Source organism: Vitis vinifera, chromosome 10 (assembly GCF_030704535.1).
Source record: "Vitis vinifera cultivar Pinot Noir 40024 chromosome 10, ASM3070453v1".
Taxonomy (NCBI): Eukaryota; Viridiplantae; Streptophyta; class Magnoliopsida; order Vitales; family Vitaceae; genus Vitis; species Vitis vinifera.
In genome coordinates, this window is record NC_081814.1 from 13,414,465 (window position 1) to 13,433,213 (window position 18,749).

Sequence of the window (18,749 nt, forward strand, 5' to 3'; positions counted from 1 at the left end):
TTAATATTTGTAATATTTAAAAAAATTTATCATTCAAATATTAGAAAAATTTTGAAAGGTTTTTTTAGAATCATTGTCAAGAGAATAGCGAAATTGAAATAAAATTTAAATTCCTTTTATAAATATTAATAAAATTAACAAAAATAATAATAATAAATAAAGTTCAGTGAATGGAAACGCCTACGATTGAAAAACTACTCTAGCCCATGTCAGGTTCAACATCATTTTGGGCTTTGTTTGAGGTAGGTGGGCCCAAAGCATATTGAGATGGTTTGCTTTTGTGCTTTTGTGGGCTCAAAGCCCAATAAATTTGAAGTAGACTTGGATTGGCCAATGCCCTAGACCATAGACTCTGTTGTGGGAATCTCCTGATTGGCTTCATTATTTTTTCATAAATTGTTTTTTAAAATATGAAAAACAATATTTCTTTTTCTAGACATAACCCATTGTTTTGAATATATTTTCAAAATAAAATACTTTCTCTATTAAATTATTTTTTTATTATACATGGCCCATTAGTGAATTAATCAGTTGTCTCCAGGCCATAAAAGCTCTGCACCCAAAAAACTTGAACTCCCATTAATTTTCACGGTCCAACCTACATTCAATCATTTCCCTAAACCCACCTGCAAAAACCACCAGACTTTGATGCCACCCTCAAAACCCTAATCCCTCCCCACCAAAAGAAACTTCCCAAAAGTTCCAAAACCCAAATCATTAATAACCCAATAAATGAGTCAAAACCTAGCAGTGGAGCTAAAGCCCTAATTAGCCCTACATGTTAAGATATAAACCCACAATGATGGGGTAGAAAAAGGAGGAAATCTTGGAGGGTGAAAGAGGGAGATCCGTTTGGGGTTTGGGGTTTAGTCCATAAACTCAGAAACCCAGAAGAGGAGGGGGGCTCGGATTTTGAAAAACAGGAGGATCTTAGCACTTTAATGTAGGTTGATTTTGTTGAAGGAGGAGAGAGTGGGCATGAAAAGGATCCATGAGCACGCCGGTCTGAGCCATTCACCTGAAAAAGGGGCGTGTGCGTGATGAAATCGACAAAAGTGGAAAAAAGGTAACACCAAAGCTTCCTGCCCTGCCTCCACGCGGAACAGTTGTTAAGGGATGAAAAGATAATGATATTTTTTTGTTTTTGTTTTTTTTGTTTTGGAAGCAACGAGTCACAGCGGCGCGAGGCTCGAAAAAACACTGTGCCTTTCGCACTCACCTTTAAAACGCCTCGTTTTTTCAAACCTGAAAAGGGTAAGGGCCCCCCACCCCTACCCTAAACTACAAACAAACCCTACGCTAGGACAAACACTGCTTATGTGGATGGATGGACGTACATGCATGCGCTTTTGTCCTCATACATCATCACCTATCATCCATCATCATGATGGGGAATGATCATGCGATGGGCGGAGGGGGACATACGGTTGATACACATACGGTTAGAGTCTGAGGTGATATAAACGTGATGGAGATGGGTGAGTGGGGCCCACACCATAACAAACCCGCTTACGTGATACGTCCTCCGTAAGGCGTATGCACTGAAGAATCACCGTGGGCTGGGGCTTCTGCTGAATTTTTGGTGTTCCAAAAATGCCCTTCCCCGTTTTTTAATAATTTTAAAGGTGATAAAAAATTAATATTAAGCTTTGGTTTAGAAAGGGTTTTAACAAAGGCTTGTGTAGCGGTTTTTTCTTGTTTTTTTTTTTGGTAAAGAATAAGATAGTAAGGAGAAAAAGAAAAAAAGGGGGAAAAGAAGGGGCAAAATGGGAATGTAGTGGGAAGCGGGCTGATGAAATGGGAGAGGGGAGGAGGCATCAAAACGACGTCCTTGGGATGGGGCACAGCTTTTGAGTAATGACAGTGACATGGCCTCGCCACGTGGCCAGCCTGAGGTGTAGATTCTTGTGGGGCCACATCTGTGTTTGACAACAGAAAACGATTCCTCCTCCCGTCTACTTCACCTCCCAATACCCGGATTTTGTGTTGGAAAAAGAGTTTTCGGTGAAAATATATATATATATATATGTAAAATCTACGATTAATATATTTTAATTCAAAATAATAAAAAGTTTACATACTTACACGTTGGTAAAGTGATACATGTCACAAACTAAATTTTATTAAAAATAAAAAATAAAAAATTGAAAATTCAGATTTCGAAGGATGAGGATTACATGAACAAAGCAATGTCAACAGTCATAGTTAAAGTTATATTGAGTAAAAATGAATTATAATCATTTAATCTAAACTGAAGATTCAATGGTAATGAATCATGAATCATGATATTTTATCGATTAGTTGGTACGATAATTTTGTATGTTAATACTTAGTCAAATATGAGACTAATCAGATTAGGTTAAAAATTCTAATCATGATGGTCTTACATAATTTGTCAAATACAGGTTAAATGCATTCGATGAAGATTATATTTGATTCCGAAAAACATGGGTTAAAAGTATGCATTATTTTTATAATTCCAAATTTTTTTTCTTTTTAAATTCAGTCATGACAATGAAAATTATGACTTATGTCATTACTTTGATCACATCCTTTAATAATATATTTAATTTTTTTTTAAGGTTAGGTTTGACTTTAGAAAATATTAAAGAAAGAAAAAAAATATTAAAAAATGAGTTTTTTTTCAATTATATTTGATCCTGCAAAATTTGAAGAAAAATGTAAAGAAAAGAAAATAATGAGAAAAAGTTGATGAAAATAAAAAATAAATTCAAAACCAAAAATTTATTTTATATGTTTCTTTAAACTCATCGTACTTTTTTTTTTATAATTTTAAAATATATAAAATTTTAATTATTTAAAATTATATTTGATTTTTGTATATACTTTTCATAATAATAAAAACCATTTTTCTTAATATTTTTATTTTTTTTCAGAATACTTTTTAGAACCAAGCATATTTTCATTTTTGGTTATATAACAGAAAAAATAAATATAATTAAAATTAATAAGAATTTATATATTTTAAATTATTTAATCATTATACGAAAAAATTAAATAAGTAAAATGAAACTGAAGTAATATATAAAAATAATTTATTGATTTTAAATTTATTTTTAACTTTATTTACTTTTTTTCTCTATTTTCTTTACCTCTTAATTCTTTCAAACTTTCTAAGAATCCAGCATGATCGTAACATTTAATCACTACCAATTATGTGAAATAAGTGATTAAAATTTGACAAAGACCCTCAAAAATAACATTTTTCCTATGTTTATCCTCCAATGTATGAAGAGAATTAATTAATGAAGAAAAGAGGATGATGATTGTGATGGTGAAGGGAAAATGTAAAAGATGCTTCCTCTAATCATAGAGCCGTGTGCTCATTACCCTTTAAGTCTTCACTCATCCCTCACTATTTGACTTTTCTTTCTCAAAATTCTTTTATTTTATATATATATATATATATATATATATATATATATATTTTTCACATTTCTAGAACCTTCAAATTTTGAGACCCGTGGAATTGTTTTCTAATTAGTTAAGGTTATATTTAGTTCGAAAAAATATATGAGAAAATGTAAAATAAAATAAATTTAAAAGAAAAAGTAAAAATAAATTAAAAATAAATTTAATTCAATAAATTATTTATAGATGTTCCTTCAAACCTATTTCACTTATTTTTTTCTTATAAATAATTTTAAAATATATAAATTTCATTATATTTGATTTTCTTTAGTATTTTCTAATTATATTTAGTTTTCAAAAAATGCTAAAAGAAATTATTAAGAAAAATATATATTTTTATTTTTTTATTAGAAAAAAATTAAAATTAATTAAAAATTCATGAATTTTGAAATTATTTATATCTTTGTATAATAGAAAAAAAATTTTAAAAAAATAAATTTGAAGAAACATGTAAAAAATAATTTATGTATTTTGAATTTATTTTTTATTTTATTTTGTTTTTTTTCCTTTTTTCCATTTTTTTTTTAGTACTTTCCATAAATTAAATATAACCTAAAATAATTGACATTAATTTTATTGAAAGAAGAAATAATTATGTCCCTTTTAAAAAAAATTCAATTATTATATGATTAGTTTTATTTTGAGAGGGCCATAAATGAAAAATAATAATAATGGGAAGAAATTAATAATAAAAATGAGAAAGGCAAGTGGTCAAATCAAGATGAGGAGTGGTGGGGTGTCAGAGGGTTGTGGACTTTTATATGGGGTGCTGGTTTTTGTCAAATATTTGGATTGATTCATTTCAGAATTCAGGTTGAGAGGTCCTACCTCTTTGGACTGTTTGAGAATTGAGACCTTCTGCATTTACTGTACACAGTGAGGGTAGTAATTGCCACTGTTGATGATGGTCCAGACTCCATCCTATGTGATTTTGATTTAATTCCCTCCATATATTATAATATATTGAAAAATCATAATCATATAAATAAAAGGAATGGATTAAGGCAAAAAATAAAATAAAATAAAATTCATGTTTACGATGTCTTTTGTTATTCCACGACTTTTATTATTACTTGATCTCTTTTACCCCATTTATAAGTTACGAGGATAAATATAACAATTTGATTATTTAAAATAAATTTTAAATTAATTTTATTAAATAATTATAATACTTAAAGTTAAAATTAAATAACAAGTTTTAAGTTAACAATTTAAATATAATTTAACTTAAAGTCAACTTAAGTCATTAAATAATAAGTTTTAAATTTTACTAATCACCCTAAGCAGTACTCTTTAATAAATTAAGGTAAAGTATTGAATTTTAAATATAAGGTGATAAAGTATAAAATAAAAAATAAAAAAATTGAATAAACTGTATTTAATCCTAAAAATATATAAGTTGTTTTTTGCCGACTCGTCTTTTCTCTCTCTCTCTTTTTTTTTTTTTAAATTTAAGGTGAAATAGAAATAGAATTCTAGAATGAAAATCTTCTTAAATATTTCTTAAAAAATAGTTTATGAGAAGAGTTTTTTTGTTTAAAACAAATTTATGTATTTTTAAAATAAAAAGTTATTTGAGAATTTGAAATATTCTCAACCAATGTTTTGTATTTTTAAATATTTCTTAAAATATAATTTTTATTTATAATAATTTTCTCATTTATTTGGAAACTTTATGTATTTGTACAATTACTAATTAAAACCGAAAATGAGTAAACATAACCTAATACAATTAAAATATATTTTTAAAACAAACTATGTTTTGAAAAAATTGATTTTCTACCATAAGGACAAAAATTGTTCACGCATTTACCAAACATAGCGAATATTTTCTTTACTTTCTTTTGATCCTTGTAATATGAATCATTCTTCTAGTAACTAGAAATATTTAAAATATAGGGCTCATTTCACTCACATTCCTTAAGGTTTTAACTAAATACATTTAGCGTTCATTAGTTTGAAAATTTGTTAAATACCTCCCTTATTTTGAACTAGACAAAATGTGAATGAAAATATCAAATGAGAAGGATAGAGGAGACATGTGATGAAATTTCAAACCAATGGAGACTAAGTATATTTAGCCAAAACCTTGGAGGAGTTCAATAAAATTAACCCTTAAAATATATTCTAATATTAAAATGCTATATTCAAAACAATTCTCAGAATCAGGAACAATTGTTCTTTTGTTCATAAAAACAAAAAAGGCTCTTGATAACATTCACCAAACATAGTCAATATTTTTCTCTACTTCTTTCCATCCTTGGAATGGGATTGACATTACATAATAACTCAAATAGAAAAGACTAATTAGAAGCTCTCATGATGGGTGTAAAGGAAGTGACTTCAACTTCTCAAATGCTTTCTAGTATGCCCTGGTTTATATAAACTATGCATCCTTGAGCAATAAGGCACATAGAGGTCAAGAGATCTTTCAAAAATCTTATATGAACCTCCTATAAAAACCTAGATGTCCTAAAAATTGTCTCACCTTTTTAAAAGTAATGGGTTGAAGTAGCTTTGGAATGAGTTTGATTTTTGTTGGATATACCTTAATACCCTCTTTAGAGATGATATGGCCAAGCACGACTCCTAAGGTCTGCCATGAAGTGGCACTTCTCTAAAGATGATATGCACTCTAAGCATCTTAGCAATTTCGTCTCTTGCTCTTTGGTCAACATAGTAGAAATCATCATTGAGTTTTCTTCATTTTCCTCTAGATATGCTTACTTTAAACCATGTGGTAGAGGCTGAAGAGAACCCTAAATTTCTCCATTCTCAAGCCTTAGATCGTATAGGTACATGCAATCTACCCTAAACCTTTAGATCCTATGCAACGAAAGTGAAAAATAACATTTTTATCGATTATATGAACTAAATGAAAAGCTTTAGAAAATAATACCTTGATTTAGATGTTCCGAAATCGAATCCACATGATGAAGAATAGTTACGTAGTCGTAAGAAGCCTCATAAACCCAAGATCTTTCACCTAATGGCTCGAATTCGACCTTGACACTCTAAAGGATAGGTCCTTGGAAGGGAAAAGGCTATGACTGTCTTCTTTCTTTGAAGGTGGAAGACGACTCACTCAAAAAGTAATAGAAACCCTACCCTTAAAAGGGTATTTATAGGGTTCCCAAATTAGGCTTAATTAACTTAAGCCCACTAAGGGTTTGATCATGTAATCTAGCCCAAAATGGGTCATAATTGATTAATTAACCTCACAAACCATCTAATTACTCAATTAGCTAATCCAGATACTACTAACCCTTGTGCAATCTTGCGTAATTACCAAAACGACCTTATACACAAAAGTAAACCTTGAACAAATCCAAAGCTAATAGACCGTGTCATTAAGGTACATGAGCTCGAGTAGGGACCACTAAGACCTATAAGAGTATTGGCTCTCTAAGAATACAATTTTGAAGTTGATTCAATATACCACTATAGAGAACCAACTGTACTTTAATACCTTATGTAAATAACAATAAGACGAAGTTTGGGTCTATGACCTACTATCCATTACATGCGGATTCCTTATGAATTGGTGTTCATAATCTAACAAGAACATGCTATCACCTATCAAGATTATCTCTTCGATTCTTAAGTTACAGATCCTCCTTATTATGTGATTAATTGACATAATCTAACTCCAATGAGGATATGTCGAAATTTACTAAGTTAAATGCTATGACCACAATATTCTAAATCACATGTCCTTTGGATTACCTAAGGTGATGCACTATCTCAAACATATGAGATATCATAGTGCCAATATTGAGAATACTTGTTACCACCAACCTCCATTAATAATGACCTAATCTATAGGAATATGAGACCACCTTAGGGTATGACTCATAGGTTAAAGCCTCCTATTGACTATGACATAGGCTCAATATCTTCTCGAGGTTGAGAGTCCATGTAGTATAGTAGTTTGATAAATCATGACAGTCGATAGTTTTACATAATGATTTATCGTATGTTCTGTCTAATGTGGTAAACATACAAACTTGTGCACTTACCATGGGAAACTCATCCCAATGGTCAAGACAGATCGTTCATCTAATTAAGTGGTAGTGCGCTACAATCTCTATTGGATTACCTAAATCCATGAACGAACCATGGACAACTTATCTATTTACAAGGAACCCATGACTTATATCTTCTATGCAACTTCAATTGCACCAAAGTCATGTACAATATAAGAGATATGAGTTGAATGCTCAAATCAATGTCAATGTGTAAAAAAGATAGCATAGGGACAATGAAGTCCAACTTTGTTACATTATATCTTAATTTTAGGGGCTTCAACTTTGTTTTGTCGATCTCAGCTTCCTCATTCTTATTTTCTTCACCAACTATGACAATGCTCAAAGCTTGAATATTAACTTTTTCTAGTCACTTTGTAGCAATCTCCATATTCTCTCCTTTTATCATTGTAGCAATCTCCACCTTCTCTCCTTTTATCATTGTAGTAAAAAATTTCTTTATTTTGTCGTCCATCAAATTTTTTGTGTGCTTTTGTACCAAAGCCTCAATTGGGCATACTTGCTCGTTTTCCACGTCATTATGATCCATTGGCTGCTTGCACAAGTTGAAAACATTCATTTCAACGATTATGTTCCCAAAAGATAACTGCATTAACTCATTACAACAATTAACAAGAGCATTGGTTGTGGTAAGGAATGGCCTTCCAAGAATAACTAGAATCGAATTCACATAATTCCTCACTAGTTTTGTGTCTGATACCACAAAATCCATTGGGTAATGTAACTTGTCAACTTGCACCAAAACATCTTTAACCACACCTTTGGGTTCCTTAATTGAGCAATCTGCAAAAGAGAGTGTTATGGCAGTAGCCTTAAGCTCTTCTAATCCCAATTTCTTATAGATGAAATATAGGAGCAAATTGACACCAACCCTCAAATTTAACAAAGCTCTCTCTACAAATGAGTCTCCAATTTGGACTAAGATGGTGGCACAATATTTCACCAACACCTTAGTCTTAATAATGAGATTGACTTGCTTTGTGAGAAATGTGTTCTTACTTAACTTGATCTTTCTCTTCATAGGTTGGAACTTTCTTGATCATGTCAAGGAGTAATATTTTATCCCATTTTGAAATACCTATTAAATTAATTAATATGACATATGGGGTTTAGTATATGATTTTAGGACTTTACCACTTTGTATAGATTTGCTCAAGGGTAGATGACAATAACAAAAACTTAGATAACTAGAAATCAAGAATTGTTAAGGTCCTTAGAATTAATGAATGGGCAATTATACTAGCCCGCAACACAAACTAACATTAGAGGTTATTTTGCTTTTTATGTTAATGCCTTAATCTTTTATTTAATTTATCATTGAGTTTGATTTTACCTTTTAGGTTTCAACCCTAGGTTTTCATACATCATGTCTCAAGATAGTTTTTTAACCTTTCATGAATATATTGTCACGTACACAATCCATTAAATACGATGAGGATCATTCTTGAAAATAAAGAAACCATAAATAATAAATTAATTAACAATAATGGAGAAGAAAAATAAACCAAAATCCTCATTGTGCCTTCTTCTATGTAAACTCTTTAGAAAAACCTAAAAGCTGAGTTTTTATAATTTGGGTAAAACCCCTATATATGACATATTATTATTGGCCACTTATTTATAAAAAAAAAACTACCTTGAAATAACTAAAAATTAATAAATGATAAATTTCAAATGTTTAGGGCCCATTTTGGGTTGGTGAAATGCCAAAATGCTTCAAGCCTCGAGTATTTGTAAACGGAGTCCGATTAGAGTGGTCCATTTTGAAATTTATTTCAACAAGCATTTTGATATGACTAGTTGGAGATTTCAACAAACAATTTGACATCACGAACTTAAGTCAAATTTTCATTCAAACAAAAAAACTTGTTGAAATTAATGGTTGTGCAATTTTGATATGAAGTTCTATTTTTTAATTGCATATTTCAATTGACTATAACTTTTTCATTCTAACTTTGATTCATGCATCGTTTGAAGCATTAGATTCCTAACTTCTCAAGCTTCAAATCGATGTGTTGTGCTCCAAAGTGATCTCAGGAAACGCTCTAGAATTTAGTTTAAATAGAAAATTTACTTCATCCAATCTTCAAATTGTCTTTCGATTCTTTTCAAATTTTCCTCGAGCCAGTTTGATCATGTCTTCATCTTCTCTAGATGCCTTCATAGGATCCATCACTTACGCATCATGCTCATGACTTGCCTCTTTTGGTTTTATTTGGCTTTCTTCATGTTTCATGTCTTCTTGTTTGATTACCTCATTGCCATGACTAAAAATCACCCTCGCAACTTACAGTCTTTTCACCCTTCAAACTTGAGATTCAGCTCAAACATACAAGTTAGATCTAAAATCAGGCTCCTAACGATATAATGCATAATTTACTTTATACATTTTTCATTAGAACACTTTGGCTCTAATCAATATAACGGCAAAATGGTCCGACTTCCTTTTTCAAGTTCAAAAAATGAGCTTTACTGCTTTGTAGTGGGTAGAGATGCTTTTTTCCCAATAAAACATAATATATGATGCAGAAGATGAAGACATGATCAAATTGGCTAGAAGGTGTCTGTACAACAACCCCTCATCCCATTTTCTCCACTTGTTGACAACCAACTAGTGGACAAGGGAAAAAGCGTTTCCAAAACAATTCTGGCCAACTTTTCCTGGGAAACAAACAAGAGTTACTTCATTGATAACCCAACAAGTTGTTCTCTATTTAGAAAGAGTGTAAGACAGCAAGATGGGCTCCAAGTGAATGTTACTAAGAAATTTACTGACGTCCTATGCCGAATAGGAACCCAACAAAACAAACAAATGGTACCAAGAGGTGGACAGCAGAAAGCACCATTAAGCAAACATAAGCAATACATATATAGATAGAGTGTTTATGAGATCCTGATATACTTCATTCATGTCATAATGTAATATTGTACCAACTTTTTTCTAAAGCCACATACTATATAACTTAAGATATAGCAAAGCCTATGTGCATCACACAAAGGACCAGTTTATAAACATGAAAGCCAGGCAGTGATTGGAGTCCTCATCGTTCAGGACTTTCCATGCAATGGCCTGCTCATAAGACACAGGCCTGCCCATGCTGGATGTGCATATCCCTGCTGGCAGATACGCAAAGCCCTGCAATTGAAAAACGAAAGACTTGAGATATTGTAATACAGTTTCACATCGAATTTCAAAATTGGGCTTGTATGTGATTTTGTTAACCCATGATTAGAAAACAAAACATGATGCATCATAATTACCTGTTGCATGATCTTAGAGAACTCAGAGCAGAGAATCTTCCTCCCAGCTTCATCAAGAATCTTGTCTAGCATTATATCTTGAAGGGCCACCAGAGTGGTTTCAAGCATATCAAGCCCAGCCTGGTTAGCAAATGTGAAAACTGGAGATGCCTGCATTCGTAGTCAATCACAGTCAATCACATCAATTTTGTTTGTTAATGCAAAATCCAACAGAGCTCCATTTGGTTGTTTTGAGAAGGGAGGAAAAGAAAACACATAGGAATAGTTCACAATAAAGCTGTGCTTTTCACTTGGATGTTCGTTGTAAAAAAGTTGCGGAAAATTTTGGAGCAAACATAAGAGCAATTACATTTGTTTTCAGGGAGCAGCACATGATTGCATCAGAATGGTTCCAAAGTAACTTCAAGACAGCATCACCACCTTGGGAGTCAACCCGAAGGAGCTCTCCCCCAGTGTGAATCCTGGAAGTAAGCAAGTCAGCAGCGGCAAAGCAAATAATAGTTAAGAGATGCTTAAAAGAACACAGAAAAAGTAAGAGCCTGATGGAAAAACTCTATAATTTTGAAGTTTAATATGATCTAAGTCAAACCTGTAGCTACGACAAATCCACCGTGCCAAAGTAAGAGCCTCAGGAGAACCAGGAAGTGGTTTTAGGCCCATATGGGAGCTGAGCCGGGAAGGGGCAATAGCCATGGCAACCCTCTGAACAGAGGCCATAACACTACGTACATATTGGCGAGCCATAGCAGCCACATTGTCTCGAACATGGTTCTCAAAAGTAAATTGGAATGCAATAGTCAGAACAGATCTGAGGTTATAATTGTTCAAATCAGACTCATTGGCTGGGCGTGCCCCACCAGCTCCCACTTCAAGTGTAGAGGCCAAATCCAATGTCCTAGTAGCAGCAGGTCCATCCTGCAGTACAAAGATATGGCTGTTACAAGTGCAAGACAAAAACGAAAATGGAAAGTAAGCAAAAATTACAGAAAGGGTATGCAAAGGCTTTGGCCAATGAAGTCCAACTGAAAAGTTCCATTTCTTGGTTGGAAAACCTTAGATATTACCCACAATTAAAAAATCCATTATGATGAATCCAGTAAAGATTCCAGCAACCAATTCCTGTCTCATTTTTAGAATCTTACTGTGAAGATTTGGTGGTTTTCAGCTGCCCAAGTTTATAATTTACACTTTTCTGTATCTTGCATGCATATTAATTGAACACTCTTGGACAATATTTTTTTTTTGAAAAAAAAAAAAAAACAGTTAGAATCCTTGAGGAAAATACTCTATCCATGAAACATTTGGTGCACCCTCCTTTATTATCCCAAAAACTGTGGAACACCATGCTTCATTGATTCTCACTGAAAATAACATTTTCTCCAAAATGGTAATAGCATTCAATGTATAGAGCTTCACAAACCGTTTTAGGATCCAATGGTATGACGCGGAAGCCAGATGGCAGCAAAGGAGCATCATCAGCAAATGATTCATCAATAGGTGCAAAAACCAGCTGAGCACAGGCACCAGCTGCATTCTCATCAACCCCACTGCATAGCTGCCACAGAAAATTTAAGAAATATTTATGTCAATAAGATAAACTTACAAAGTTCTACCTATGAAAAAGATAAGCAAAATCACTCCCATAAATATTTATTATAGACAAACCAACCTGTAGTAAGTACATGTCCCGTGTCAAAGCCACATCCTCAGGCGAGAATGCATGTCCTTCTAGACGAACCACCTCCAAGAACTGCATCAGGTAAAATACGCATTGATAAGTTTGCATTGTAAAACTAATGCATAGAGCAAGATAAGAAGAGAATGATGTAGAAAGAATTTGAGATTGGATGAGAAAGTTGTCACCTCCTCATGCTCCACTGTATGGGCGAGAGGTAAAATGACCTGGCTACTGGGGAAGCCTCCAGGTCTTGCACAGGGAACTTCATAAGGACTAGCTTTAAGACATGCAGCAGAATAAGCATCAACACCATAGTCAGCCCACTCAGAACGGTGTTCTCTCAGGAATCGAACAAGTAAAGCAGGGGGAACATTCTGCAGATTCAAATAAACAGTCAGATATGGATATATCAAATATTTCAATAGTGATGTTAACCCAGAAGATTCAAATAATATTTGTGGGGTGGCATTGAGAGATAAAACAGAAGTTGGACATCCACAAATTAGCATACATTCACTATCAATAGACCTTACAAGGTTGTCTAGACTTTCTATGTACCTGTAGCAGCATTGATGCTTTGGCACACAGCACGCCACCTCCAAAAGTTGGAAACATTGTTGAGTTATACTGGGGCCCGAGGAATTTGCTTGGAGATGAGTTAATCACAATGGTTACGTCCTCCACCCCATCACTACCCATGAGCGACCAACCATCATCCGCAAACCCATTAACAGCATCATTGAACCCCCTAATATACATTTTAAATTAGTCGAGAAACATTACGAGAAAAAAAAAAAAAAAAGGTCCTAAAGACCAAATTTCATTTTTGTCTCTTTTAAAAAAAATTCTAAAAAAATCCCTAATCAGATGATAATGTGGAACACATCTCAACTGGTTTGGTCAGTCAGGTTTGATGCAGTGACTAATCCACTGTAATAATTGCTGGATCAGATGCAAGCACTGAGCAGATATTTTAAAACAAATGTGCTTGATGGCATTACCTGCACAATCTCTGGCTAAACGTCCTTAAAACAGCAGGTTGGCGGCCCCCACCATACTGAATTTCTCCACTGGTTTCTTGTGCAATTTGTCGTATGTGCCGTAATGCCTGCATACAAAAAAATCAAAAAGATATAAGAGAATGAACAAGAACATGATAAAACCAGAGAAAATGACACCACACAACCATAAGTTCTTACAGCAACAGTCGTTTTCTGAGCGAGAATTTTAGATGATTCATATAGCGGCCTAAGAACTTCAGGAACACTCCATGCCTGAAATATACAAATAGATAAATTAAAGACAAACAAAACAAATAAACCACAGTTGGATAATTGAGAACCTGAAGTAGCTTAATTAGATTTTATCCTTACATCCAAATCAACATGATCAACAATGTGAATAATGGAGCCACCACCCTCACAAGGTCGGATTAGATAGCCACTAGGAAGCATTTCCGCTCTTATATAACTTGATGCAGGGGGTCCAGTAGGGCCACCAGTAGAAGATGTCAATGACCTCTCACAAATCTGCAAGTATGTTACTGAGACTGTCAAGCACACTCCAACAATACAAGGGAACTACAGTGAAATCAGTTGACATAGTAGGCCTACATATTACATGAGGTCAGCAACAACTTCCACAAGAAAGCATACGATTTCCCAAAAAGGGGATCATTTGGTATGTTACAAGAATGTCTCCTCCATAAATGTAATAAAGGAATGATCTTTAAATCAGAAATATCCATTTAAAAATGATAATTTTAATTTTATCCAACTCATGTGTTGTATATTAGTTATTGACAGGTAAAGCTTCAACATGAATAAGTAAAATATTTCTAAAAATTCTCCCTCTGAAAAGATAAAAAAAAATAAAACAAGAGATTATGGGGAATAAAGTAAATGTCACTAAATGGGCTACCACTAGACTGCCATCTTCCAAGCTTGTAGTATATCTCAATGTCCAAAAATCACGTGCTGATGCCAATGTTGTAGGAGCATATGTCTGAGAAAGGAAAGAATTCAACATTATACATGACCAAGAATCGAATGGTTGAAACCATTACAAACTATTAATTTATAAACACAACAAACCTGCATGTATATGAGTTCTATTGTCCCCCCATTTCCTGTAGGGATTACACTCAATACATCGAGGCATCGGCAGTCACGAAACCAAGATGGACGATCTTTGAGGATTTCCGCAACCTGTAAAGATGTTACCACATACTTTACACCAAAACTAACGCAGTACAATAGAGTAAAAACAAGTCAGGACAAGTACCTTCGTGGGTTCTAGACTCACGAGGCCACAGGCTCGTGCTGCTACCCCACTACAGTTGCGGGAAACAGCAACGATTCCAATAGAATCCGGACCAGGCTACATGGAAATCAAAAGATGGTTACATTTGGGAACTGCTACAAGGTAAAGCAACTGGTGAAATTAAAGAAAGGAAGCTGAAAGAGATTGTACCTTCATCCCAATCATCTGGACCCAGTCGACAGCAGTTCCAGTAGCCTTGGACAGGAACTCTGCCAGGGTCTCCTCAGCTATTGCGAGTAGACTATGACACACAAAAGAAGGCTCGTAAGCATGTAAATCAACCAGGAAATTAGGTATTTTCTTTATATCAGATTAAATAGTTGAAAGTAAGTTACCCAGCTGGGTTGCTTGCATCCCTTTGAGGATGCTGAGGTGTTGGGTTTTGCTGTTGTTGGTGCTGACCGCTCATGACCACAGACTCGCAGCTAGTGTCTGTGGTCGCTGTAGATGCCTGGTATATAATCCAGCAAATGAGATTTATAAGAACATAAGTACTATTAATTGAACAATGGATAGCAAAACTTCCTAATGCTGGTTTAAAGAAGGTGAAAATTGGATTAGAATTATTTCAATGCTGATTTACGAGGTCAAGAATCCACAAACGATTTGATTATAAAAGCCCCTTCAGATATTAGGGACAGAAATAACCAAGTGATGATGCCACTTTTATGCTAGCAAGAAGGTGGAGTGGAGGAGCTTACACTCTGCAGCTGCTGTCTCATGTATCCATTTTCATAAACCAACTGCGAGACCTGCTTCTGTAACCGGTCATTCTCTTCCATCAACAGCTTGTTCATTGCAGTCAACTTCCGATTCACAGTCTGGAGACGAGAAGCTTCCTTCCTTTGCTTTTCACGGCACCTATTAAACAGAAAAAGAGCAAACACATGGGTTGAGATAGTAGCTCATCAGCCATCACTAAATTTTTCCTCAAGACTGAATGGAATAGAAGCTATAATCATTATAAAGGTGAGAAATCTCAGTGGCTCCCTATTGCATGGGCACATTTAACTTTTGAACAAGAATTATGTAAGCATTCGGACATGAAACAACAAAAAATGAAGACTTCATATTTTGCTTTTTAAATCCATCCAATTGGAAGCAAACTAAAGAACAATGAACCCTTACAATTGACAATGGAAATATATGCCAAAAAATGATCCCCAAAATTAAAAATTCATTTCAACTGTGCACACAAACAAGAATGTAACTTCCCAACAAGCCCTTGTTCTAAGAGTTTTGCCATCCAAGTCTCCTCTCAGCTATTCCAATAAGACACATCACATGTACCCAATTTTACAAAAAACTACAAACCATACCACTGTGTTTGTGAAAATTGTCATATTTCTTATTACAATAAGAAAATTCAATTCTCCGGTAAACACAATGGCATGCCCTGTAATTTTTCATAAAATTTGAGGCATTAATGTTCTGAAGTTAATATTCTCCTTCGGGTAGGAGCTAGCAAGGAGAATGTAGCATTACTCTAGACAAAAATTTCATACGCTTTATACTTTCAAAAACAACACTTCCAGAACAATCCGATCACACAAAAAGGATCTTGTGAGCTTCAAGCATCAGGCAATTTCTTTTTTCTTTTCTTGTAATAAAAACAAGCCCCATACTCAATAGATGGAAAAAGATGCCTACACACCTAGAGTGGAGCTGAAGAAAGCTATCTACTTTACCAAAAAGAGAGAGAAAAAAATATCCTTTAACTTATTTATCAATATCTCATTCTAACATCACCTGTAGGAAAAGTAAAATTAAGAAAAGTAAAACCAGAAATGATGAAATGCAGCAGAAACCAGTAGAATAATATAAAGGTATTCATCAAAAAGCAAATTGATTAGCTGTCATTATCTTTCATTTAATTACAAAAGCAAACCCATCTCAAGATAACATCACTCATTCAGAAAAAAAACCACAGAAGAAGTCATGATAAGAGAAAATTCAAATTTCTAGGTGAGATTTCCCTTTACAACTTCTGAACCAAGGGGAATAAAAACAACAAAACACAAGAAAGTGACTACCATGAAAAAGAAGAAAGACAGAAAAGCTAAGGGAATTTTCTAATAGACAGTCAGCAGAATCTGCACCCATTTTCATTACAAAACCAAAGTCATAAACCTAAGGAACCCTTTTCACCTCTTCCAAATCCCACATTAAACCATAACATTTTGATGAAAAAAGAAAGAATATAAGAAACAAAGAGAGCAGGGAAAAAATGAAAGAAAAAAATACAAACCACCAGGCAAGAGAAAAATAACAACAATTTTTAATCTTGGGAACGAAAAAGGGAGGCAGGATAAAAAGCAAGAGAACAGCCTTTTAACTATTAAGCCATTTTTTCAAAGTGGGAAACTTAAGAATCAAGCGAGGAATGAATGCCTATGAACAAAGACATTAACACTTAGACCCAAAAGCATGAATGAATCGCCCAAACATGTCTCATTCTTATTTTCTTGCGAATCAAATGAGAAACTAAATAGAAAAGGAAAAAATATTTGAAAACGACACTACCCATGATAACGAACTCCTGATTGAAAACAAAAAAACCCATCATAATAGAATAAATGTCACTTCAAAGACTATCCTCACACTCCAACACACAAATGTGAGAAAAGATGGAAAAACTAGAACAACTTAACCAGACCCATCACCAATTCTCATTTTCTTTCAACCAAAACTGAAAAATGAATCAAAAGTAGCCCAACAGTGAAAAAGGGAAAGAGCTCATTTTAACTGACAAGGAAAACAACCACCATGCTAAAACCCCATTTCGCAAATCCTTACCCTCATACCAAAGAATGCGTGAAGACGAGGAGATAAAGAGAGAGGAAACAGTATGAGCCACAAAAATGGACCCATTTCAATCACAAGCATAAAAACAAAAATAAACAGACAAGCCCTCTTTCTAACAAATTCTTGCAGTTATACAAGAAAATCATTGAGGAATAGAAAGAAAGTCGAGAGGAGGAGAGACTCGATGTCCTTTGCTACAAACTAGAAAGTCTGTTACCTGCGATTTTGAAACCAGACTTTGATCTGTTTGGGCTCGATATTAGAGAGTATGGGACACTCTCTTATGAGCTGCTGCCTTCTCATGGAGCTTGGCTTTGGGCATTCACTATACACCCTCTCTAAAGCTTCAACCTGCTCGGGCGTATACCTTACATACTTGCTGGAATCCATCTGCTGCTTAGACTCTTTGTGCATAGAAAGCGCCATACCACCAAGGAAAACACCCAAAAAAACCACGGATAAAGATGAAAACAGAGAGGCCCAGGAAGGGCAGAGAAGTCCTAAAGCTTTGGGCTTTCTGTCTCAGCAGTATTGGTTCTTCTCAGGCAGGCTCTCTCCTCCAAAGAGAGCCTCCTATCTCCTTCATCCAGATAGTTTCTCTATCACAAGAATGAAAACCCAGTTAGAAAAGAGGCTCAAGGGAGAGCCTGCGGTCTTTATCTGAGACGCCAATCTCGAGATTTGTAGAGAGAGAAAGAACCATACAAAACCAACCCACAGAGAGAGAAAGCAAACAGAAAAAACAACAGCCCCAATGGCAAATACAGGCCAGGTGCTCAGTGGCTTTTTCTGAGCTCTTTTCTTTTTTTCTTTTATTAATAAAAATAAAACTTACCCTCTTTGAAAAAGAATAAACGAAACTGCAGCCTCATCTTTTTAACCTTGGCAGTAATGTTTTTCTCAAATGGGTCTGTGTTGGTGCCCCCCCTCTCTCTCTTTCCCTCTCCCCCCATCTCTCTCTCTAGGAAAGTGAAAAGGCACAGTCTCTCTTTCTCTCTCTCTCTCTTCCCCTCTCTGTATGTGATGTATCTCTCTCATATGATGACTTATGATGCATGAGTGAGTAAAGGATGGTATGGGGTGAATCTGTGGGCATGTGGGGTGACATTTGGACGGCATGTATGAGAGCAGACATGAATGGGAGGCGTGAGGGGAGAGAGAATGAGAGGTAGAAGACAAAGCTTACACTGTTACACAACATTTGT

The 18,749-nt window shown here is 34.3% G+C and overlaps 1 protein-coding gene across 1 annotated transcript; it reads right to left on the reverse strand.

The window, feature by feature from the left end:
- Nucleotides 1-10,323: 10,323 nt before the first annotated feature.
- Nucleotides 10,324-18,394, reverse strand: LOC100254822 (homeobox-leucine zipper protein HOX32). Its single transcript, XM_002281832.5, has 18 exons — nt 17,762-18,394; nt 15,441-15,600; nt 15,075-15,190; nt 14,890-14,980; nt 14,701-14,796; nt 14,511-14,624; nt 14,338-14,421; nt 13,791-13,946; nt 13,617-13,691; nt 13,419-13,525; nt 12,976-13,165; nt 12,603-12,791; nt 12,409-12,489; nt 12,160-12,294; nt 11,329-11,654; nt 11,089-11,200; nt 10,740-10,889; nt 10,324-10,614 (listed from the first exon to the last, which is right to left on the reverse strand). The coding sequence occupies exons 1-18, from the start codon at nt 17,968-17,970 to the stop codon at nt 10,468-10,470; spliced, it is 2,538 nt and encodes an 845-aa protein (XP_002281868.2). The 5' UTR covers nt 17,971-18,394; the 3' UTR covers nt 10,324-10,467.
- Between the last annotated feature and the right edge of the window lie 355 nt (nt 18,395-18,749).